This window comes from Vicia villosa, linkage group LG4 (assembly GCF_029867415.1).
Source record: "Vicia villosa cultivar HV-30 ecotype Madison, WI linkage group LG4, Vvil1.0, whole genome shotgun sequence".
Taxonomy (NCBI): domain Eukaryota; kingdom Viridiplantae; phylum Streptophyta; class Magnoliopsida; order Fabales; family Fabaceae; genus Vicia; species Vicia villosa.
The window spans coordinates 152,318,608-152,344,359 of NC_081183.1; the positions used below are offsets into that span (position 1 = coordinate 152,318,608).

General features: G+C 33.6%; 1 protein-coding gene and 1 long non-coding RNA gene across 2 annotated transcripts; both read left to right on the forward strand.

The window, feature by feature from the left end:
* Nucleotides 1-15,633: 15,633 nt before the first annotated feature.
* On the forward strand, nucleotides 15,634-16,110 carry LOC131598091 (uncharacterized). Its single transcript, XM_058870725.1, has one exon. It carries the CDS (start codon nucleotides 15,634-15,636, stop codon nucleotides 16,108-16,110), a length of 477 nt encoding a protein of 158 aa, XP_058726708.1.
* A 7,779-nt stretch (nucleotides 16,111-23,889) lies between these two features.
* On the forward strand, nucleotides 23,890-24,808 carry LOC131599966 (uncharacterized). The gene is made up of 3 exons (XR_009282963.1): nucleotides 23,890-24,208; nucleotides 24,293-24,405; nucleotides 24,506-24,808. It is a non-coding gene; the product is annotated as an uncharacterized LOC131599966 (long non-coding RNA).
* Nucleotides 24,809-25,752: the final 944 nt, after the last annotated feature.

Genomic DNA, 25,752 nt, shown 5'->3' on the forward strand with positions numbered 1-25,752 from the left:
ACTAACGTTATAATTTTCCTTTTTCTTTTATGTATTTTCTAGCTGGTTATTATTAGGTGTATCTCGTCAATATTCTTTCGCAATCTGGATAAAATTATGCCAGTAAAAAATATTCGAGGTTTTCAAAATTAAATCGGTCCAATAGAAAATTATAAAATTGAATCAATTCAAATTGAAATTGTAAAAAATTGTGAATAATTCCGATGTAATTGGGTCATTCTTTAACAAAACGGCAGTTCGGTTTGGTTTGCGGTTTGTATTTTACAAACCGAACCGAACCAAACTGTATCATGTTACAACTTAAACTTCAGTTAACACACATCCAACTCAAACTCAAATCTATTATGCTTTAGTTTTAGGATTACGATTGATTTTTTTCTTTCTCACACTTAAAGTTTCAGTTTAAGTCTTCTCAAATCTCTAATAGCGCAATTACGCATTCTTCCCATTTTTTTCAAGTACATCTTGCATCTTCTTCTCTAGTCTATCACCTCTTATGTTCTTTCTTTTCTATCATATTTATTTTATTTTATTATTTTCTCTTCTAAGTACATTTTAAATGTACTTCTTCTTTAATTTCTTGTATTCTTTCTTTTACATCTTCTCTAATATTTAATCTCCGTATTTTTTTATTTTATTATAATGTTTTTTATATTGTTTTATGCTATTATTTTATATATATTTTTTTATTCTTTTTTTGTCTTATTTTATTTTTGTATATTAAATAAATGTTGTTGTCCAAATATAATAAAATTTGTTGTTATTTGATAGCTCATAAATAATTAAATACAAAGCTATATTGTCATTATATATGATTCAATAACTTTTGTAAAAAATCAAATCAACCGAACAAACCCAAACTGCATTAGTTTGGTTGGTTTTATTTTTAAAATTCAATCGAACCAAATTGATCTGCATTTTTTCATTACAGTTTAGATATTTTTTACGTCAAAACCGCTCGAACCGCACCGCGAATAAAAAAATATAAGAAAGTGTTCTCAGATATTAAAATTAATCAATGCAATAAAGTTGTTGAAAAACATTTACTATAATAGTTATTAACTATTGATAAGCTGTGTATAACATTTAAAATCAGTAATAAACCATTAGTAAAGGGTTTCAAATATTTAAAGAGCTCAATGGAGCAAGTCATTGATAAATAATTGTCATTAGCTAGGTGTTATTTTTATTGGCCTAAGCACTTAGTTGCTCCATTGAATGGTGGTGAGCCCCCATCATTATTTTAGTGAATTAGCCATGCATCAAATCAACGTTTAGCCTTGCTATGAAGACAAAGCAACTTTTAACTAGCCTTGCATCAAATGGACCTTAACCTTGTCATCGAGCTAGACAATTTTTATGGTAATAAGGCAACATTAAGGCTATGTTTGGGAGTTTGGAGGGGAAGGGAGGGGAGGGCTTTGAAAAATAAGAAGAATGGAGTGAAAAGGATAAAAAGATTTTGGGTAGGAGGATTTTGGAGGGTTTGAGTTTAGAAAATTTCTTTGGCCACCTCCCTATGGGGGTCACCCCCAGCGAAAATACCAAAATACCCCTGCTTCGGAAGTTCATTTCCGAAAGCGTTTTTTTTTTAAAATTGACTTATTTCGGAAGTTCATTTCCGAAAACATTATTTCGGAAGTGAACTTCCGAAATACTGCGATTTCTGCAGATTTATCAAAACACTCCCCCTCCCCCAATCATTTACCCTAAATCAAAACAAAAAGTGGCAAAGGCGAAAATTTGTGCAAACAGAATTCCAAAGCTGCATCAAGGCTCCAATCACACTGCTAAACAACATTCAAAAGCCCTCAATCCTAACACTTTGTAAGTTTTGAAATTTTTAGATCTATTATTGAAATGCATGTTATTTAGGGTTTTAATTGCATAAATGATACTCCCTCCGTTCCTTTTTAAGTGTCGTTTTAGAAGAATTTTTTTGTTCCTATTTAAGTGTCGTTTTATAATTTAATGTTACAATTTGTCATTTATACCCTTATTTTCTCAATAACTCCACCTCAAATTTTTCCATTAATTATTGAAAAAAGAGAGTGAATGATTGAATTTATTTGGAAAGAGAAAAATAAATAAGGGTATAATAGGAAAAGTAACTCTAATAATCCACTATCTTGGTTGAAGAGCTTTTTGCTAAAACGACACTTAAAAAGGAACGGAGGGAGTATATGGTTAGGTTGTTAGTAGTATTTAGGTTGTTTAGAAGCATTTTGATTTGGTTTGAAGTTTGGTTTAGGGGTCTGCCATGGAAGTTGCAGAAAAGTGCATCGCAGGGGTGTTTCGGAAGTTCATTTCCGAAAACACCTCCCTCCCAGTTTTCGGAAATGAACTTCCGAATTGTATCAGAAGTTCAAATTTTTTTGTTTTTTATTTTGTCTCGCATATTAATCGATTTCAACTGTTTACAGGAACATGTCAGACAACCAACAAGCACGCAGGACTGCGTCTTCTAAAGAGGGCGCTAAGGGAAGAAAGGGTTCTTCAAAGAAGGAGGTGAAAGAGGTGAAGGAGGTGAAGGAGGTGAAGGAGAAGAAGAAGCTTTTGACTGGTTCTACTTCTCGTCCCCTGGGAGTCCATGGCTCGGACGCGCAGGCTCAGCCTTCAGGCGTGATCAACGCTGATGGTTCTGATACTGAGTGGGATGAAGATTGGTATAATTATCTTCATTCGGAGGAGTTCGCTCGTCGAGAAGAATAACGTGTTTTTATTTTGTTTGATGTGTATTTTGTAACGCTCGTCGGGCAGAATAACATGTTTTTGTTTTGTTTGACGTGTTTTGTTTTGTTTTGTTCGGATTTCGGATTGTATCGCACAATGTTTTTGTATTGGATTTATCATGTTAATAAAAATACGTACTACTGTAAGTAACAAATGACGGAGGAGGTGTAACCGGGGCCGGAACATATGACGGAGGAGGTGGATGTCCGGAGGAAGAAGAACCGGAGGTACGTCCACCGCGAGACAAAGGAGCCAATCATTGTAAGCTATAGTTTATCATTATCATCTGGGGACGTCATTTCTAAAAAATCAAGATTAAAAATAATAAGATTTTTTTCCCAATTTTTTGTAATGACGTCCCCTGATGATAATGATAAATTATAGCTTACATTGATTGGCTCCTTTGTCTCGCGGTGGACGTACCTCCGGTTCTTCTTCCTCCGGACATCCACCTCCTCCGTCATATGTTCCGGCCCCGGTTACACCTCCTCCGTCATTTGTTACTTACAGTAGTACACCTTTTGAAATTTGGAAGCCTTTTTTTCTCCCCACCACTCTCTCATCCCCACCTACCCGTGTTCAACAATATGTAACTTTAATTTTATGTAATATTATCGTTGTAATCTTCACCCGATTAAATAAAGCGAATTGTTGTTGTTTTTCATTTTATTCTGTCCAGACATATTTTCGGAGGTTCATTTCCGAATTCTCCAAGGGGGGTGCGTTCGGAGATGAACTTCCGAAACACCACATTTTCTGAAAAGTAACTTTATTTCGGAGATGCATCTCCGAAATCAATATTTTATATTAAAAAAAACACGTTTTCGGAGATACATTTCCGAAAACACCTTTTTTAAGAAAAAAAGTACAGTTTCGGAAATGAACTTCCGAAACAAGGGGTATTGTGGTAAATTCACCAAGGGTGGGCAAGAAGGTTAGGAGGTGGGTGAAGAAAAATTCTGAGTTTATTCATAACACCAAAAACCCCATAAAATGGCGGAACTCAAAAATTGTATTGAAGGAGGGTTTTGGAGGGTTTTGAAGGGCTTACATAAATTTTCCAAATATCTTTTAGGTTGTTATAGTGTTTTGAAAATTAAAAATTTAGTAATGATAATTAGGGCTGATCAAAACCAAACCAACCCAATAGAAAACCGCAAACCAAACCAAACCAAACCGAAACCGCAAAAAACCGCATTTGGTTCGGATTAGTTTGGGTCATTTTTTAACAAAACCGCACAGTTCGGTTCGGTTTGCGGTTTGTATTTTGTAAACCGAATCAAACCGCATTATGTTACAACCTAAATTTTACTTAACTCACGTCCAACGCAAACTTTAAACCTATTATACATTAGCCTTATGATTACGAACAATTTTTTCATCCTTACACATATAATTTCAGTCCCGGTCTTCTCAAATCTCTAATAACATTATCACACCTTCTTTGCCACATACATCTTCCCTCCTCTTCTATAATCTCTACTCTCTTATATTCTTTCTTTTTCACTTTCTCATTTTTATGTAAATGTTCCGTATTTCAGTTTCGTTTTTATCGCACATCTTCTTCTCTAATCTCTCATTTTTTTTCTTTTTCACCTTCACTAATTTTTCGTCTCTTTTATTTTTTGTTTCATTATAATAACTTTTATATTATTTTATGCTATTATTTTATGTTTAATATTCCACTTTTGTCTAATTTAATTTTTACATATTAAATGGAAAATTGTTGTCAAAATATGACGAGTTTTGTTGTTATTTGATAGTGTATGAATGTCTAAATACAAAATTATGTTGTGATCTATATGTGTATGTATGGCTCAAAAAAATATTTGTAAAAAACCGAACCAACCGAACCGAACCAAACCGCATTAGTTTGGTTTGGTTTGGTTCGGATTTTTTTTAAAAGCCAATCGAACCAAACCAAACCGCACTATTTTTTCTCTTGCGGTTCGGATGATTTTTTTTGTCAAAACCGCCCAAACCGCACCGCGAGCACCCCTAATGATAATGACTCTTTTATCATTCTAAGCAAAATCATTTTTTCAAAAAATGCCAAATATTTTTCTATATTTTGTTAAAATTTTATTTTTGGAAGCCTTCCCCTCCCCTCCCCTCCAAACTCCCAAACATAGCCTAATTGTATTTAATCATGTAATAGTAAGTGAACAGGTCTTCAAATTGGTTCAAACGATCCTTATGATAGTTGGTTCGATAATTTTATTGGATATAAAATGAGAGAAATTTTGGCATAGAAACGACCTTAAATTCATATTTTTATGAACAATCAATAAGAAGAGAGTAATTTTTTAATTTATTTTAATTTTAATTTTGTTTTTAATTAGATTCATGGGGTGGTTGAGATTATGAAGGAGAGATAAAACTCTTGATTTGTTTTTTAATTAATTAAAATTGTGTGATTGGGTTGTGTGTAAAACAATTTCTTATGTCCGTGTCCACCTAAGAATTTTTCCATAAAATGAAGCAGATCAAAGAACACGGAGAGAAATAGTTTGAAAAGCGTGTAATAGTAAGTCAACAGGTTCTCAAATTGGTTGAAAGGATCCTTATGATATTTGGATCGATAACTTTATTGGACCTAAAATGAAGCAGTTCAAAGGATCTGAAGAGAAACGGTCTGAAAAGCAAAGAAAGAATCGAGAGAGCGTCATCTTGGGTCACTCGGTTGCAACCTAGATAGTCTGACCCAAATCTTGATGGGTCATCACTTAGGGAGAAATATTCACATTGGGTCAAACACTCAACTAAATGTCAAAGACGCTCAAACAAATGAGAGAGACGCCACATATTCACCCAAAATTTTAAGGTGATAGATATATATGGGTTCTCTCACTTATAAAGTGTTCAACCTTCACTTTTCCAAACAATGTGGGACTTAGAATTCACACTTGTTTCTCAACACAACTCACACTTGTTTCTTAATAATCTCCTCCTGAAGTGTGAGTCCATTGACACGCTGCAAGTGTACACTAATGCGAAGTAGTATAAAAAGATTATCGAACCACAGAGACCAAATGTTGAGTTATCGAATCGTTTTTTTTTTTTGTAAATCTAAAGCGAATGAAAATTTGTATTTTTTTAAAACAACTTAAATAAAAAGCACTTGATTGAAAATATCTTAAACAAAAAGCACTTAAATATTATGAGACAAATAGAACTTAGGGTTCATGATTCTTGCTCAGACACGTCCATGTATTATATGATTTCAACTATGAGAAATTTGGTACGATTATAGAAAAGTAGATAATTTTGGATAACACGTACTCTCCGCAACATGTTATCCTATTTGAGATAAATAATTCGTCTGCTTTTGCAAAGCCAAATTATTTATCAGAGATTCTTTTTCCACACGGCTATAAAAATTGGGACTTTTCTCAGTCGAGTTCGGGCACTCTTGTGATTCGTACTCAGTTGCTTAAAAATTTGCTCTCTGGTACTGAAGCATACCCTTTCAGTGTATGATCGGTACCTGGATAATCTTTACTTTCGTAAGACATATAGTTTTAGAAATTCAAGTTTTAAAATAAATCGTAGACAACTTTCTCGTAATCGATTTGTAAGAATCCTTATGGATACGTCATGAGACAAGTCTCTTGACCCTTTGTCCCTAGAGAACTACTCACTCATGGTGAGAAATATTACAAACAAAACAATAATCGAATTAGAAATCATGATAAATAGTATAAATAATATGATAATTATAATAAAAGGGATAAATAAAACCTAACTAACAACATATTAACTTGAAAATAATAATAATTCAAATGCTCCAAGGAGACTTCAGCACAATAGCTTTTTGTTAAATTCTAAATTGTACGTAAAAACTAAAATAAGAGATATCCCAAACTCATACAAACCATGAGAATTTATAGCGAATTCTAGGAAAGGAAAACTTAAATAGTGTTCAATGCCTATAAAAATCAGAATGATTCAAATCCAATACTACATAAATATTAAAACAACAATAAAAGATCCAGAAAAGGAAAGAAAAAGAGGGGAGAGTTCGAATGCCTGCTACGACTACCTGTAATAGGGATGTGGAATTTGTAGGGGACTAGGGAAATGGCTGCTACGGCCCGTAACAGCTGTTACGGCCACCCGTATGAGCCTTCTGGAAAATGCATGGAGAAATTTTGACTTTTTGCATTTTTCTTCTTTCGATTCCTCTTTCATTCGTAACACTTATTTAGGCTTGAAAAACACTAGAAATAGAATACAAAGCATAAAACATGATAAAAACAAAGATAATTGGACGAAAAATAGTAAAAAAAAAAAAGAAGAAGGAAAACAATTAACATATACGATGTGAAAACCATTTATCATTCATCCACTATACTCCTTCTAAAGCGGGAGCTTTTTCATCGACATGTGTGTACCTCCATTTAGAGATGCCCTTATCTCATCATGGACACTTCGACGGGACACGCAACCTGACCACCACCATATCAGGAAGACTTTCAATACAAGGAGTCGATCTCTATCTCGAACTATCGGCTATAATACTATTGTTGGGTCACTTGTTTCTCAACAAACCCTTGTCTACTATATGATCCATTTTCCTCTTATTATATTTCACAAGTACAATTGATACCCACCGTGGGAACGATAAAATTGACTTGGGCCTTAAGTTCACTCCACACGCATAAGGGAAAGATGAAGATGTCCATGAAAGTGATAAGAAAAGGCAAGCCTTCGAAACCCAAAATGACTTTTGTGGCGAAGAACTAGCCATGATCTAAACAGAGTCATCATGTTCACTAACAAACTCAAGGATGGCAGAAAATAGAAATAAGATCAAATTTGAAATCTTTTGAGAGGTACCATATTTTAATATTGAAATCATTGACTCCCTTTTGTTAGAACAAGATTTGTTCTGATCAATATTCTTAGTTTTGATGATAACAAGGATATGAATTTTGTGTGAGATAATGTGGTACTCTAATACATTGCAAATTCCCTTTCAGGAAATATATAAAGAGTATGCACAAATCAGCGCTTAGAAGCTTTGTCTCAGAAGGTTCAACATGCAACATCAGAACATGGTCTGGCAAGACATCAGAAGATGGTCAAGGCAGAATCAGAACATGGGTCTATGGAAGCATCAGAAGAACTTGAGATCAGAAGCAGAAGCACTGAAGTTCTCATGGTATCACGCTCAGAAGCACTTCAAGGTCAGAAGACAAGAAGATGCTATGCACCAAGTTGTTTGACTCTGATGATATTCAAATATTATATTCACAAACATCAGATCAGAAGAAAGTACAGGTGGCAGGCTACGCTGACTGACAAAAGGAACGTTGGAAGCTATTAAAGGCAACGTCAGTAGACACAGCGTGAACAAGGCTCGAGGTAGTTGACAAAAGCATGAAACATTAAATGCAATGCTGTACGGAACACGCAAAGCATTAAATGCTCCCAACGGTCATCTTCTCAAGTGCCTATAAATATGAAGTTCTGATGAGAAGCAAGGTTGACGATTTCGCTAACAATTAACTTGCTGAAACGCTGCTCAAATTCAAAGCTCAGAAACTTCATCTTCATCAAAGCTCACTACATTGCTGTTGTAATATATTAGTGAGATTAAGCTTAAACGTTAAGAGAAATATCACTGCTGTGATTATAGCTTTTTAGAAGCATTGTAAAACTCTTATTTGATTACATTAATTTGTAAGTAACTAGAGTGATCAAGTGTTGATCAGGATACTCTAGGAAGTCTTAGCTTGTGTCTAAGCAGTTGTAATTAGAGTGATCACATGGTGGTCAGGATACTCTAAGAAAGTCTTAGCTTGTGTCTAAGCATTTGTTCCTAGAGTGATCAGGTTGTGATCAGGATACTCTAGAAGACTTAGTCGTGGGCTAAGTGGAAAACCATTGTAATCTGTTGCGATTAGTGGATTAAATCCTCAGGTGAGGTAAATCACTCCGTGGGGGTGGACTGGAGTAGTTTAGTTAACAACGAACCAGGATAAAAATAACTGTGCAAATTGTTTTTATCTTTCAAGTTTTTAAGACTACACTTATTCAAACCCCCCCTTTCTAAGTGTTTTTCTATCCTTCACCTTTTTCATTTTTCACCTAATTATTAAATTGAAATCTTGTGTCACTACAACAAATAATATATTATATGACAAAGATTTCACCTCAACCATTAAACGGCCGAGGTTTGAATTATAGGCGCGCCACATTTCAATTTAAAAAATACTATTTATTCCGTCAGTTGAGCTACTAATCGAGAGGAAAAGTTTTGATTAATCTCCCTTCAAATCTCAGTAGCTGCATTTTAGCGTACTTTTTAAAATATTTTATTCATGACTTATTTCCTTGGATGAGCTGGCAACTGAAGGGAAATATTTTGATCAACCTCATTCGAATCTCAGCAACTACATTTTTAGGCATTTAATTTTTTTAATATTTTATTTATGACATATTCCATCGATTGAACTTCCAACCGAGGAACCGGGGGGAAAACTATTTGATAACACATTTTATCTTTTTTCATTTATAAGTAACGAATCTTTGTTGTCTAATTATAAAGTAACAATGGTCAAGATATCGTCAACTCATCAATCCACATGAAATATCAGCGATCCGCATAAACCCCTCATCAACCAATTAGAACATGAACACCACAATGATTTATCTTGAATGCGAAGTGCTGAAATGCAATTCTAATATAATGCAAACGATGATAATAAAAGCAGTTCCATGAAGTACAACACTATTATCTGGGATGGATTGTAAGAACATAAAAATGTTTTAAAGTTGATTCCTTAATATAATTTTTCTCTTGCAATTGCTAATATTATTTTCTTAAATGCATGCTTATTAAAAATGTTAGGTGTTAGCTAAAATTATTTTCTTAAGTGCATGCTGGTTAAAAATGCTTGTAACAAATATTTTCTTAATTTTAAATTTAGGGTAGAACTAAGTATGTTAAATCTTAGAAAACTTGATTTTGGAGTTCTTGACATTTTGAGAAATAATTATTGTCTTGGGCTCTAGAAGTTGAAATCCATTTAAGCATAAAAGGTCACGATGATACTATTAAAGGGGAATTATATAGTTTAATCAACAAAAAGAAAAAATCATGATATTCCTTCGTACGAGGACCTTAAAAATGAATATCTTGATGTAACTGACCCACATATTCTGCGGAAAATATGATCATAAAAAAATATATTCTACCAAATAATTTTGCATTTACGTTTGCAAGATTTTAAACGTGTTAGTGATTATAATTTTGCAATGTTTAGAATAACTTCTAAATTGATATTATGTGGAAAAAAAATAATTGAAGATGATATGTTAGAAAAAATATTTTTCAGTTTTCATGTATCCATTGTGCTCCCGCAACAGCAATATCGAGGAAAAGAATTTGACTTGATATCATATCTTATTATGGTCGAACAAAATAATAAAATTTTTGTCGTGGTCTTGATTTTGATCACAATCGCAATGGTAATAATAAGAACATGTTTTTTCACCAAAATTGGAAAAATATTTGAAAAGAATGAAAAGAGTAGTCCGAGTAGAAAAGCTAAACAAAATATTTGTTATCTTTGTTGAGGAAAAGGTCATTGGAGTCGCATTTGTCGTACACCATAACACAAATATCACTGGAAAATAAAAATATAAGGATTGAGACACATTTTGTTAATGAAGATGGTGATCGAAACTATGGTTCTATGAATATTACTCACTTTTTGGAGTTAAATAGACTTTACCTCTTGCAATATGAGCGAGTTTCGATTTATCTCCCAATAAAAAAATTGGATTTCCCCTTGTAATGTTTAAATTTCATTTATTTGGCCCCTTATGTGACGTGGCTTTTGTTTAGGTGGAATTTTTTAATTATTTATTTATTTTTTAAAATCCACGTGAATTTTTTTTTAATTTAAAAAAATTATAATTTTTTAACGTTTTTTAATTATGGATGGGGTAAATCAAAACTCGCTCAAATAATCAATTACACTTCATCTTTTTTAGTTGTATGTAGGTTCAAATCACCTTTACCGGTGTTGTCAATTAAGGGTGGCAAAACGCGCTGCCCACCCTATCCTGCCCCGCCTCGCCTTAAGCCCGCAAAAAAAAAAGCGGCGGGCAAGCCCGCCAAGTAGAAATGGGCATAAAAATCAAGTCCGCCCCGCCAAGGTGGCGGGTTGGCGGGCTTGCCTGCATATTTTTTCATTTTTTAATAGATTAATAGATTTTTATCTTTCAATTAAATATTTCACTTATTTAGAATTTTTTTTTATAAAGCATCTTTTTAACAAATTTTACTTAGAAAAATGTTGAATATATTCACAAATAAATTTATAAAGTGAAACCATCAAGAATTAGAATTACTAGAATTAACTAAAAAATAGCGGGTTTAAGGCGGGATGGGCTGAACGAATATGCGGGGTGGGTTTTGGCGGGCGGGGCGATCATTGGCGGGCGACGAGTTTTGGCAGGACGAGCTTTGGTGGACGAAGAACCCAAAATCTCAGCGGGCCACAGTCTATTTTGCCACCCCTATTGTCAATGTTGTATTTATATTTGTCCTAATCTTGTATTCATGTGTACCTAATTTACAGCCCACATTGTATAATCTTTTCATGGCCCAAATCTTGACCAAGTCATCTAGGGTTTAAGATAACCAACATCATTTTACTATACTAATTAAGCTTATAGCAAGGATCGAGAAAAATAACAACAAACAGAAAATAGTTTATTCTTAGTACATCAAGTGTTACAAATGCTTAAGAACCTACATTCAACACTATTTATCATTAGATAAGTTGAGTTACACACAATCTTAGAGAAATATAGTTCTATACATTCAATAATATTCAACACTTTGCACATCACGGTTTATTAGATAACATTTTGGCACTTCCATAGATGTGTGCTGAACATAACTTAACATATGATAAATTGTTACATAACTTAGACATACGATTACATAACTTAACAAAACAATAACAAATAAGAAAACCTAAACATTATCAGATGTTTATGGACATTTCAATATCTTGATTATGTCGTCGACATATCTAGTAATTATTGCATTAAACTCGATTGGTCTTAGCTAACTTACGATGATATGTTCTGGACATAACCCTTCAAATCTCTATCACTCTTATGCTCAATACGATCATATTTCATACTTCCATCAGTATCAATTCATGGTGCAATAAACTCGATATTACTCACTTTTCTATTCTTGGTGTCGGGCAACATATCATTTAACTTAGATCTCAAGACGCCGAGACATGTGATACCCTTCGTGAGTAAAAACTCAACGGGAGGTTTCACCTCGTTGAAATACACTTATGCCCTAAACAAAAACTGAGGCATTGTAAGATGTTTTTCTTAATAACACATGACCCCTATTTATACAATTTTGGATTCATTTTAGACCACATAAAATGGTCGGTGCAATCACAGCCGTACAAAAATATTGGGAAAATCTTAATCCTTAAAATAATAAGTAATAATAATAGTTTATATATATATATATATATATATATATATATATATATATATATATATATATATATATATATATATATATATATATATATATATATATATATATATATAGGGAGCGTATTTGGTGAGAACTGATATCAGTTGTGAGAAACGATAACTAACAATCTGAACCATCAGATTTAATTGACGATTATGATTTATTTATTCCATACAGAGATCACCTTATCGAATTATGTTTAATTTATAAATTCTATAATAATAGAATCTTACCATATATAATTTTTTATTTATTATTCTAATATTTAATATAGATTAAAGACTAACATTATCTATTATTTTATTCGACAAAATTGAATAAATAGTAGGCTTTTAATTTTTAATTTTCAAATATCCAATACACGCCACAATTATTAAAATATTGTTAAAATGATCATAGTTATAGAATTTATAAAAATAAATAATATCCTAACATGCAAATAGGCAATAAATCAATAATGTGATTTTATTTAAAAGGATCAAAGTAATAGAACTTTTAAAAGTAAAAAAATAAAACAAAAAAAATAGTTAATCACCTAAAATGCTTTAATATTTTTATTCAAATGAATAAATCGACAATAAATCAATAATGAATTTTTATTTAAAATAGTCACAATAGTACAACATTCAAAAATAAAAAGTTGATTTTATTTATCATATATTTATTTATACTGTAAAATATAGATCAATATATTAGAACATTCAACTTTTTTCATGAAAATAAATTATAGATCAATATAAGCTCTGTTTGGTAAGACATCTTTTTGAGCTTATAGCTTATGTCTTATGTCATTCAAATAAAATTCTTCTTTTTCCTCCTCCTCTTCTACCCTAACCGTCACTTTTCTTCTTTTTCCTTCCTCTCTCTCAAAGAGGGGTGATTTATGATCAATTTTGATCCAAAATCACCCCTCCAAATCGTTTTTGTTTATCTATTACTTAAATAAGTGATTTTCACACCTTTTCTTTTTGTCTTTTTTGTGATTTCGTGGGTCATCGTTTGTTTTGATTTCCCATATTTCTGTGGTGTATTTTGGTTTCTCTTTTTTGTGCGGGTATTTTGTTTTTCCGTTTTTGTGCGGTGTTCATTTGTTTCAGGTTGAAAGATTAGTTTCGATCTAGTGCAGATTCAATCAATGACTTTGGTGCCGTCAACGCTACAGATCCGGAAGCATGAATATTTCGGACATCTCAATACAGTCAATACATTAATATTTGTAGGCATATGCAATTTGCTGTTTTATGCCATTAACATGGATGCTGTGGATTTGTTCGCAGATTCATCCTTTTTGTTTTTGGCGATTTTGAATTTGTATTGCAACGATGTACTCTATCGATTTGAATGAATGAATATCATTTATTTTCTGTCAAAAAAAAAAAAGCTTATGTCTTATGTCTTATAAGCTCATATGATAATTTAGACCCGTTTGGTAACGGTCTTTTCATCACGAGCTTATAGCTTATTTTACTAGCTTATAGCTTATTTTCCAGACGCTATTTTAAATAGCGTTTTAGCTTATGTCTTATAGCTTATTATTTTTTCTTCCTATTTTATCCTTATTATTTTAATTAAAATTCATTTTTAACCCTTATAATTTATTTTAATTTAAAATAAAATAATTATCTATTAAATATTTTTATGTCATTTTACATTTATAAGTTAATTAAACCGCCAATTTTACCAAACACTTCAATGAGCTTATAAGCTATCAGTCTCAACCATCCGCTATAAGCTATAAGTCATCAGTCATCAGCCATTACTCATAAGCTATAAGCTATCAGCTAGCTTATCAGTCAACTGCTATTTTTACCAAACAGACCCATAGTTATAATTATGTAATGAATAAAATTTATAATTATAAAATATAAATTAAGGCTTATATTAATTTTAAAGTATTAAAAATATTATAAATAAAATCAACTTTTTATTTTGAACGTTTTACCATTGTGACCATTTATATAAAAACACATTGATATATTTTCATTTGGTTAAATATATTAAAGAATGTGAAATTATTATATTTTAATTTGCTTAATTTATTTATCTACAAGTTAGGAAATTTTTTATGTTTACAAGTTTTGTTATCGTGACCATTTTTAATAAAAATACATTAATTATTTATTACTTATATTTTAATTTGATTAAAAATATTAGATAATATATTTTAGTTTGATTAATTTGTTTATTTGCAAGTTAGGATATTATTTATTTATATAAGTTCTATAATTTGGAGAATTTCAAATAACTTCCACCATTTTAACAATATTATAGTAATTGTGCTGCATATTGGATGTTGGGAAAAATTAAAAATTTAAATTCTGTTACTTATTTAATTTTGTCAAATCTAAAAATAGAAAAAAAGTTAGTCCTTGATTTATTCTAAATATTAGAATAACAAATAGAAAAATATTTATGAGAAGATTTTCTTGTTAAGATCTTAAGTATAATAGAAAATATTTTCTCTATATGAATAAATAAATCTTAAGCGTTAATTAAATCCGATGATTGATATTATTAATTCTTGTTTCTCACAATAGATATCGTTCTCACCGGATACGCTCCATATATATATATATATATATATATATATATATATATATATATATATATATATATTGGGGATCAGCTTTCTCTAAGAGTAACTTACTCCAAATCATAATTTTAAAATTAAATTTTATCTAATAGATTTCAGGAGAAACAAACAAGATCTACCTAATTTTGAAATTTGCAAGGTTTGAGGTTTTGCCTTTACTCAGACACTCATTTTTGTACTTGCTTTTGTTTTTAAAAAAAAAAATTGAGCTCCAATTCTTCAACTCATCAAATGAAGGATTGGGCCCAATTCAAGATAATTCTTAAATAAAAATCAAACAAAATGACTAAATCTTAAGAAAAATAAAATAAAAATCTACTTATTAAAATAATTGTAAGTTAATTTATTTTATTTTAATAAGGGTTTCATAATTTTTTTGAGATAATTCTTAGTACTTTCACAACCAATTAGAAAATGTGTTAAAATTAATTTATACTTGTAAGTCTATTACTAACACTTTAATATGATTTACAAAAATATTTAACGAACTAGAAGACAATAATATTCTTATCTTAATTTGAATTCAAATCTAAAACCTAATTACACAATGTTTGAATTTTTTTCTAGTTTAACACTGAATCATACGATATAAACTTTTCATATTGATCAAGATCCCACAAGTTGACCATTTCTTTGCTTACTTATTTTTCATCTAAAAAGCCACACTAACCCATTGGAATTCCCATAAATTCTCAATCTTAGTGCAACCTCACTTCCATAACTCTTCTTTCCTTTACCACACAAATGCACCACTTTCCTATACCCTCTTCTCTCACACATGGCAAATCTCACTCTTCCCTTCAAATGCATCATCATCTTCTTCATCTTCTTCTTCATGATCTCTCACACATCTTCATCTTCTTCTTCTTCATCTTCACATTCCTCTAATAACAACCAACAGATTCAACCTCGAAACCCTTCTTCACACATCCCTCAAATATCTCACTACCATCAAGTGTTCTACCTCAAGAACGCCAACCCTAACGCCGACCCTCCAACGTTTCTGAGCAGACAAGAAAGAATCAAGAAGAGGAGGATGAACAGAAACAAGAACAACAAGAACGTGATGATGAAGAAGCATAGGAAACATAGGAAGAAGAAGATAGTCAAGAACAAGAACATGATGAAGTCGCCAGGACCTTTCTCTGTCATGCTTCCCAAGGGTTTTGTTCCTCCTTCTGGCTCCTCACCTTGTCACAATGATCAACCCAATTCCATGTCATTCCACTGCCATCTCTCTTCGTCACAACCTTGAGGAATTATGTACCTAAAAGGTGTCATCTTCACTATATTTATTATATAGATATACCTATATATATTGATTATATATACATTCAGCGCAAGCAAGTTACAGTGAAAGAATGCTGTGGAAAGAAAGTTCCACGTTGATATTGTATCACTTCTGTATTAATATTGTATGATGACACTTGTTCTTTTTTTTTCAAGAGGACAATAAGAATTAAGAGATTGAAAAAGGGTATACTATAGCTATTTGATTTTCTATATTGATGCATGCACCTTCAGAAAAAGCGTTTACTTTTCATTGTTAGTTATAGTTTTAAAAACGTTCGCGACGGGGGAAAAGGAACGCGACAAAACACTGATATCAATATTGTTATTTACCGTTTTTAAGTTATTTAATAAATTATGGTTAATTCACACTTTGACGACTGCAATCAGTGTCACAACATATATGTTAACTGAAATTGCAAAAACCTTTATGCGACTGCGCGAGAGTTTAAAATCTATGTTGGTAAAAACTATAAATTAATAATTTATAAGTTAAGAGCGTGAGTATCAATATTTTGAAGCAGAGATGTCTGTTAGAGAAGGTATAATTTGACAGAATAGTTGCCGGAAAGATGGGATTGTTGGCAACATATGCGGAAGGTGTATACAAGAGGGAGGGGCATATGAATTTTTGCATGGTTGGGAAGAAGAAAAATAGTACTAGTAGGAATGTTTAAAGTGTTTTTATTTAAGTTTCGTGGCGTTTACTTTTTGGTTTGTGCATACTATGTAATGCATCCAAGGACGGTGCGCTAGACGATATGCCACACAAGTCGGATCCTTGTCACCATTTTATATCTTCTATAATAATAAGGTGAAGTTGTCCCTAATAATAATTGATCTAATGGATCAATTACTACATTAGGGTTGAATTTGACTAGGCAAAATTCGCAAATAACTCGGATAATTTGATAACTCAAACTCAATTCAGCTAGATAACTTGAAATTAGACCGGAAAATAAATAAATTAAAATTAAAATTTTGATCTGATTAAGTTATATAATTTACACTAAGCTTAAAGAACTCGTCTATTAAGTCTTTGTACTATTTATGAGATCGACTGAACTTGCCATTCACTAGTTTCTCAGTATCTTGTTCTTTCTACTGTCATCTCTTTTTGGCCTCTATCTATACATCTCAGAGCTCAACCATTACAAATGGAGTAATAGAAGTCAGCATAAACATACTGACACACAATCCCCGAACATGAAGCTTGGCAAAGTGTTTTAGCTTAAAAGTAAACAAGACATAATAGAAGTCACTATAGACATATTGGTCACTATACCAAATTTGTCTTTTAGCAGCACCCCTACTAAAGCGCTTTTAGTAAAAAGCGCTGGTATAGGTTGCGCTAAAAACAAAATAAAAAAACACGCTAAAAAAGCGCTCTTAAAGGTGGGGGGTTACGAAAGCGCTTTCAAAAAGCGCTCTTATAGGCTGGGGTACGAAAGCGCTTTCAAAAAGCGCTCTTATAGTGGGGGGGTACGAAAGCGCTTTCTGAAAGCGCTCTTATAGGGGGCTTATGAAAGCGCTTTCAAAAGCGCTCTTATAGGGGGTGGGGTACAAGAGCGCTTTTATCCTAAAAAGCGCTGGTATAGCCTTAGTTACGAAAGCGCTTTTCAAAAGCGCTGTCATACCCTTTTTAAAATTAAAATTTTTAAAAACAAATTATACTAAACGCGCTTCATCGTTTCCAAATCCTAATTTCTTCATTGCTGCCCACAGAAAACTGAAAATCTTTGAACTCAGAAAACTCAGAAAATCGTTTCATCTGAAAATCGAATTCAAATCGTTTCCATCGTTGCCCACCATTTCAACTCAGAAAACTCACCATCTCATAAAATCGTGAGCCACCATTCTCCGTTCTCAATCGTCTTCTTCTCATCGTCTTCTGCTCTTTGCTTGTTCTCATCGTCTTCTTCTCAACGACACTGCTCGTCGCTTGTTCAACTCTGGGCTTTTGTTCAGATTATTCGAGAGACACATACAGGTAAAGGTTCTTTCTCTGAGATACATTCAATTTACCTACTATGTGGTTTAGACTATTTAGGAGTTTTGGAATGCATATATTTTCCCTACTTAGCTCCTAGTATTTTGTTACGAAGTAGAAATGGTTGTTGGATAACTCTAAGGTTGAGTCTTGTATGAATTACGAATGGTGACTGTGTGGCTCTATTGGAGTGTTGGGATAGAAAATAATTGTATTTGGTTCTGCTGTATCAGTGCTTCGTAAAACATCCCTTACCCACAATTCTTCTTTTATTATTCTAAAGTAAATTTTGCTGTTACCAAAATCCCACGTTTTTGTTTGATTAAAGATACCCAATTCAACCCTCTTTTCTTTCATTAGAATTCCGGTAAAGCTAACTACTATAACATAAAGAACTTGGCAGTTGTATTTCTAACCTTACTTTAGAGCACGCCTTCAATTCTCATGTTTTGTATGGCTCGAAATACTCACATTAGCATAGTTATGTGTCGGGTTTGAGTATAACTATTGGTGGTTCTTTTTGCTAAGTGTTTGATAATCCATATATTGTATTAGATTGGGTTTGAATGATATTGTGCTTCTCTTTGAGTTTTGGTTTTGGTTCATGTTCATGGCTGCCCGAGTTCGTTGTGTAGACATGTTTGAAGTGAACTTAAGTATGCGTTAATAGGTTGGTGTAGTGGCTTCCCGGTTTCTAAGTTAATTGATTCAAAGGTGGTTGGAATTGATCTCATGTTTTGAGGTGGAATTAAGTCATATTTTGTATTGATATTATTTGATTTTGATTCTAAAGACATCGTTGAGCTTTGATATTTGAATATGCATGATTTTGGTTGATCGATAGATCTTTTGGCTATGGTTGAGTTTACTTTCTTTCATCTTGAACTTGTTTGAAGTGAATTTTGAGAGCCAATTTATACGTATATCATGGCTGTCCGGGATGTTGGTTTAGGGATTTAGAACTTGTTTTGAACCCAATTTCTCATGGTACAATGTGACTTCTTGCATCTTGTTTCATTTTTGGTTTGAAAATTGTGTTAGTTTGTGAGTTTACTTGAATTTGAATGCATTTGACATAATGATACAATGCTGATTTTTTTAAGCTATGAATTATGACCTAATTTTTATATTCTTCAATTAAGTTTTTTATTTTATATTTTTTAGGAATATCTTTGCTAGATAGGGGTTACTTGTGAAGAGTGAAAGTTTGATCTCATTCAAGAAGTTGCTTACTACTATACAGGTAATTAATTGTTCTCTCTCGCCAAAGTAATATGTTGCGTTTTATTGCTTCTGATTCATTCCGTGTATCCTTTGCGTTTTGACAGAAATGCATTATACCGTTCTGTTCCTTAATAATTAGTTGTTTTTGTTTAGCTTAATTAATTAAGACATGAGTGTAATACTCATTATTCCGACATGTGGAATATTCTCTGATTTTTAAGTGATGAACTTACTAACTTTGTAACTTTTATATTATATTAAGTAATACTCATTATTCCGACATGTGGAATATTCTTGATGTCAATTTCGTTAATCGTTAAGTGATGAACTTACTAACTTTGTGAATTGAATTCGCCATAGGGGTTACTTGTGAAGAGTGAAAGTTTGACCGTTTTTGTTTAGCTTAATTAAGACATGGATAAGACATGGATGAATTCAAACCGATTATCGAAAGAGTACGAGAAAGGGGTATGGGAATTCGTTGAGTTTGCGGTTGCGCACTCCGAAGACCCGCTTCGAATGCCGTGTCCTTGCTTGGGTTGCTGTTATGGGGGTAAGGTTGACGGGAATAAGTTGGCATCCCATTTACTACGGTTTGGAATTGATAGAAGTTATACATGTTGGACAATGCATGGTGAGAAAAGTAACGGGAATGCTGAGTCGAGTTGTAATAGGAAGTATGCTTCAAACGACGATTGCACAGACACATACGATTGCGATCGAGTCGAAGAGATTGCAGAAGCGCTTGAAGAAGATCTTGCGGATTGTCCCAAAATGTTTGAGAGGTTGGTAAGCGATGCAGAGAAACCGTTGTATGATGGTTGTTCAAAATTCACAAGATTGTCTGCGGTGTTAAAGTTGTACAACTTAAAGGCGGACAATGGATGGTCGGATAAAAGTTTCACAGAGTTATTAGCCCTTATGAAAGATATGCTACCAAAGGATAATGTTCTTCCCAATCGAACGTATGAAGCCAAAAAGATGTTGTCCTCTATTGGCATGAGCTATGATAAGATACATGCATGTCCAAACGATTGCGTTTTGTTTCGAAACGAGTATGCAGCGTTGAATGAGTGTCCTAAATGTGGTGCCCCTCGATATAAGAAAAAGTTGTCTCCTGCTAAAGTCTTATGGTATTTTCCTATAATTCCGAGATTTAGACGCATGTATCGTAGTGAGACCTATTCAAGACACTTGACTTGGCATGCAGATGAAAGAATTATTGATGGAAAGTTGCGACATCCGGCAGACTCACCACAATGGATGAAAGTTGATACTGATTATCCTGAATTTGGAAAAGAAGCAAGAAACCTTCGGTTGTCATTGTCTACTGATGGGATGAACCCGCATGGTATTCAAAGTATCTCGCATAGCACATGGCCTGTGATTCTTATGATTTATAACCTACCTCCGTGGCTATGTATGAAGCGTAAGTACATGATGTTATCTATGCTAATTTCTGGGCCTAAACAACCAGGGAATGACATAGACGTATACTTGGCACCCTTAATCGAATATTTAAAGTTTTTGTGGGAGAACGGTGTGGAGGTTTACGATGGGTATAGGAAGGAAAGTTTCAACTTGAGGGCGATGTTGTTTGGAACAATTAATGATTTTCCAGCATACGGAAATCTATCCGGGTACAGCAATAAAGGTCAAAAGGCGTGTCCTGTTTGTGAAGACGAAACCGATACGACACGATTGGAGCTTTGTCAGAAGAATGTCTTTCTCGGCCATCGTAGATTCTTAAATTCTAATCATCACTACCGTGGGTGGAGAAAAGCATTCAATGGAAAGGCCGAACATGGTACAACCCCGCCTTTTTTGTCAGGTGATCAAATTTTTGAAAAGGTGAAAGATATGAGCACTCAGTTTGGCAAGCCTTTTGCACATTCACTTGTCAAGGGTGGGTGGAAGAAGAAGTCAATTTTTTTGAACTTCCATATTAGAAGTCGTTGTACGTAAGACATTTCTTGGATGTTATGCATATTGAAAAAAATGTATTTGACAGCGTCATAGGTACGTTACTCAATATACAAGGAAAGTCTAAGGATGGCCTTAACATAAGGAAGGACATGGTAAACATGGGAATGAGAACTGAATTGGGACCCGTGACGAAAGGAAGACGAACATATCTGCCACCTGCTGTTTACACTCTATCTAGAAAGGAGAAGAAAACATTGTGTAAGTTCCTCAGTGAAGTTAAAGTTCCAGAAGGCTACTCTTCAGATATTAGAAGACTTGTGTCCATGAAAGACCTCAAGTTAAAGAGTTTGAAGACGCATGATTGCCATGTTATAATGGAACATTTTTTACCAATAGGTATACGTTCTATTCTGCCAGAAAAAGTAAGAAGCGCAATAACTAAGTTGTGTTTTTTCTTCAGGTCTATTTGAAGTAAGGTGGTCGATCCCGCGATCTTACCGACATTGCAAAAAGAGATAGTTGTTACTTTATGTGATCTTGAAATGTATTTTCCTCCCTCGTTTTTTGACATAATGGTTCATCTAGTCGTTCATCTTGTGAAAGAGACACAATTGTGCGGACCAGCTTATATGAGATGGATGTACCCTGTTGAACATTATATGAAAATATTAAAAGGGTACGTGAAAAACAGAAGTCGACCGGAGGGTTGTATTGCCGAACGATACGTTGTTGAAGAAGCGGTTGAGTTTTGTACTGAATATCTGTCAAATGTTCAATCAATTGGACTCCCCAAATCTCATATTGTCGAAAAAAAAGAAGGAAAAAGGCTAATTGGAAATAAAGTTGTGACAGTATCAATGGTCGAACGGGATCAAGCGCACTTGTATGTTCTGCACAATGAGATTGAGGTTGAGCCGTATGTTGAAATGCACTAGGTTGTTCTCCGAGATTTAAATCCAAATAGAAATGAGAACTGGATAGTACGAGAGCACAATCGAAGTTTCATACCGTGGTTTAGGGATCATATTTATTCAAATTATCGTTCTGATCCTGCTTCAGTGACAGAAAGGTTGAGATGTTTAGCCTATGGTCCAAGTGTAATTGTGCTTTCTTATAGCGCATACGCAATTAATGGATACACATTTTATACCAAAGAACAGGATGATAAAAGTACTATGCAAAATAGTGGTGTTACCTTGGTAGCTGAAGCAATGCACATATCAAGTGCGAATGACTTAAATCCGAAATTTGCAAATTTGTCATATTTTGGGGTTATCGAGCGCATTTTGGTGTTTGATTACGCGAAGTTTCAGATTCCTGTATTTGGTTGCAAGTGGGTTGAAAATAATAGTGGCATACGAATGGATAAGTCAGGATTTTTGCAAGTGGATCTCAATAGGGTAGGGTACAAAGATGAGCCTTTCATTCTAGCCTCTCAAGCTAAACAAGTGTTCTATGTCAATGATCCGACAAGTACGAAATGGTCTATAGTGCTTTTATCTAACAAAATAGTTGATGAAAACATTGAAGATCAAGGTGATAATGGTGTTGGCATTGAATCTTGTACAAGAAACGATCAAAATGAGAATGAATCTTGTACTAGAAATGATCATAATGAGGGTATTTGGATCAATCCAACCGTCCGCGTTGTTAAGAGACGCGTAGAACACAATCCTACCAAGAAAAGAAAGAGACGTTAGTGATAAAGGTAATAGTATACATATTCCGACTAATTTGCTTTATTCAATTTGTACCGATTGTTTTATTCAATAGTATAGTACTTATTCAATTTTGGTGCATATTCTCGTTTTGTACATAACTTTTGAACCATGTATCCGTTTGTTGACTTCTTTGCATGTAACTATACTATTTTGACGATTCCGGAGCTGCTCATGCATTTATCTTTACATTTCGGGACTGTTTTTTTATCGGTTTTGCTTCTGCCCGTAATCAAAAGTCGGGCTTAGGGTCTGAATTTCGGAAAACCGACTTTATTTTTGAGCCCGTGGGGACGTTTTACCATAGCCATGTAAATTTCGTTCAATTCCGACAACTTTCTTTTTTGACGCTTATTTTGATTTGTACCGATTTCATTTCCGATTTACTTGTATAGATTGTTAGCTTATTAATAGTGTACTAATGTGCTTTAGTTTGTTTGATACAGGTTCAATGGCTCCGGATAGAGATGCTCCACCTGAAAACTCACAAGGAAACTCACAAGAAAGAGATGCTCAAGAAAGAGATGCTCCGGATACAAATGCTCCACCTGATACTGAAGCAAAAGAAGTTGCACGAGGCATCACCATTATGAAGGGAATCATTCGACATAGAGACCAAGGATTAGTATACCGATTGGAATGGAATTCTGAAAATCAAGCAATTGGTCCTAATTCTGCAAAGTTGACAAGTTATATTGGTACACTTGTTCGTATGCATATTCCGGTCTCCGTAGCTAAATGGAATCTGAAAAGTTTAGAGTTGGATGCGAAAAAAAAGCGATTTGGGACGAGCTTCAGGTATATATCATATATGGGTAATTGTTGTTATTATCTTGACGATAAATTGTTTAAATTACTTATACTAACACACTATGCGTATGTTTTTTTGCAGAGGACTTTTGAGATACCAGATGATCGTAGACGCTACATACTTAGTTTGGCCGGCAAAAGATATAGAGGGTGGAAAGCTTTTTTGACAAACACCTATCTTAAGGATAAAGATGGAAACTTTCTTGAAGAGGCACCGGGACGGCCAAAAAAGTATGAGATCTTCATTGATGAAAAAGATTAGGCTGAGTTTGTAAAGCAAAGAGATGAAGATTTTCGGAAAAGGAGTGCCACGAATAGTGCGAGAGCATCCAAACCCGCGTATCCATACAAAAAAGGGCGTTTGGGATATGCACGCTTAGAGGATAAAATTGTAAGTAAATAGAAATGCGTTTTAATTAATTGTCTAAATGTGCATGTTTTATTTGACGATTTTATCATTTGTGTCAATGCATATTTAGAGGAGACTAAAAGTGAGGAAACTTCACTTCCTGTACATGTGTTGTGGAAGGAAGCTCGTGTGGGCAAGAATCAAGCTGTCGATCCCGATGTTCAGAGAGTTTATACTGAATGTGTAAGTATAATACTGTGTCTTTAATTAAATCAAATGTTTTTTAATATATAAATAATTTTTTATCTCCACTAATAATTATTGAAATGTAAATGAATTACAGGAGACCTTGTCGCAATCGGTATCCACCGGTGAGGGGAGCGTACTTAGTAGAGCACTAGATGCTCCTGAGTATCCCGGTCGGGTGAGGGGTAAGGGTCATGGTGTGACTCCAACCTCTTTTTACAAGAGTCCTAGGAGAAGATCAAATCTTACCAATGAAGAAGTGTTGCAAAAGTTGCAGGAATTGCAAGCACAAGTCTCTGAATTGCAAAGAGATAAAGATATGTATATGAGAGAAAAGTGCAACACTTCATCGGTGAAAGAAACTAGTGATAAGGCTAGTATCAACTGTCAAAGGAAATTTCCCAAGGTAATGATAATGACTTTATATTTACTATTGGTTTAGGGCATTTCATCTTGCCAACTATACTTATCGTCACCGAATTATCGACTAGTTGGCAAGGGAAAAGTGCACAACACTTTGGGAGATTTACTTCACCATAGACCGCTCCCGGATGGACACCTGAAAGTATCGGTGGATGTTGTATTAGATCATGATGCGATGCTACCGGTACCTGACATGGTCTCAGAGACGACATTGCTGCGAGATGCAATAGGATCATTTGTTGCATGGCCCTCGGAGCTCATTACCATTAGTGATGAGGTATATTGAAAACGATTATGAATCATTTAGTTTTCGAATGTCAATTCTAAACCGTTTATTAATTATTTTTTACATTTTAATTTTAGACTGCTTCTATAAAACCCGCAATTAAGGGTAAAGGGATTTTACAGGAGGAGGAGTCTCTTGCATCACTAAAAGAGGTACATTTAAAGTGTTAATATATAATCTGAATCTAAATCTGCATGATTTTTTATTTTACCTAACTTATATGATTTTTAGGCATCCGCTCGGGAGTCACAACAAGTGACGCAGCAAGTTCGTAGCGTACCACCCACTGGTCCTCCGAAGCAAGCGGCAAAAAAAGGCGGTGCTTTTGTGCCTCGATACCGGACGACGCTCGCAACAATGGTTGATATGTCCGATTTGAAGGATGGTGCTTTACGTGAAATCAATATGGATGAAAGTGTCTTCGGTATTGAATTCAAGTCACATATTGCAATTGATGACTTGGAAGAGATTTTTACGCATGAACAACTAGGCGTCGGTAATATGCACTCATACATCCGGTAATATTTACTCATCCGATATATTATTTAATTAGTCCCACAATATAATTTATTTACACATTTCAATGAAAATAATCTAATGTTTATTATGTTTTTATTTAAGGTTGTTGTATGACA

Bases quoted from the DNA above. Each gene is read 5' to 3' on its own strand.
- LOC131598091 (XM_058870725.1), top strand. From the start codon at position 15,634: ATGGCAAATCTCACTCTTCCCTTCAAATGCATCATCATCTTCTTCATC.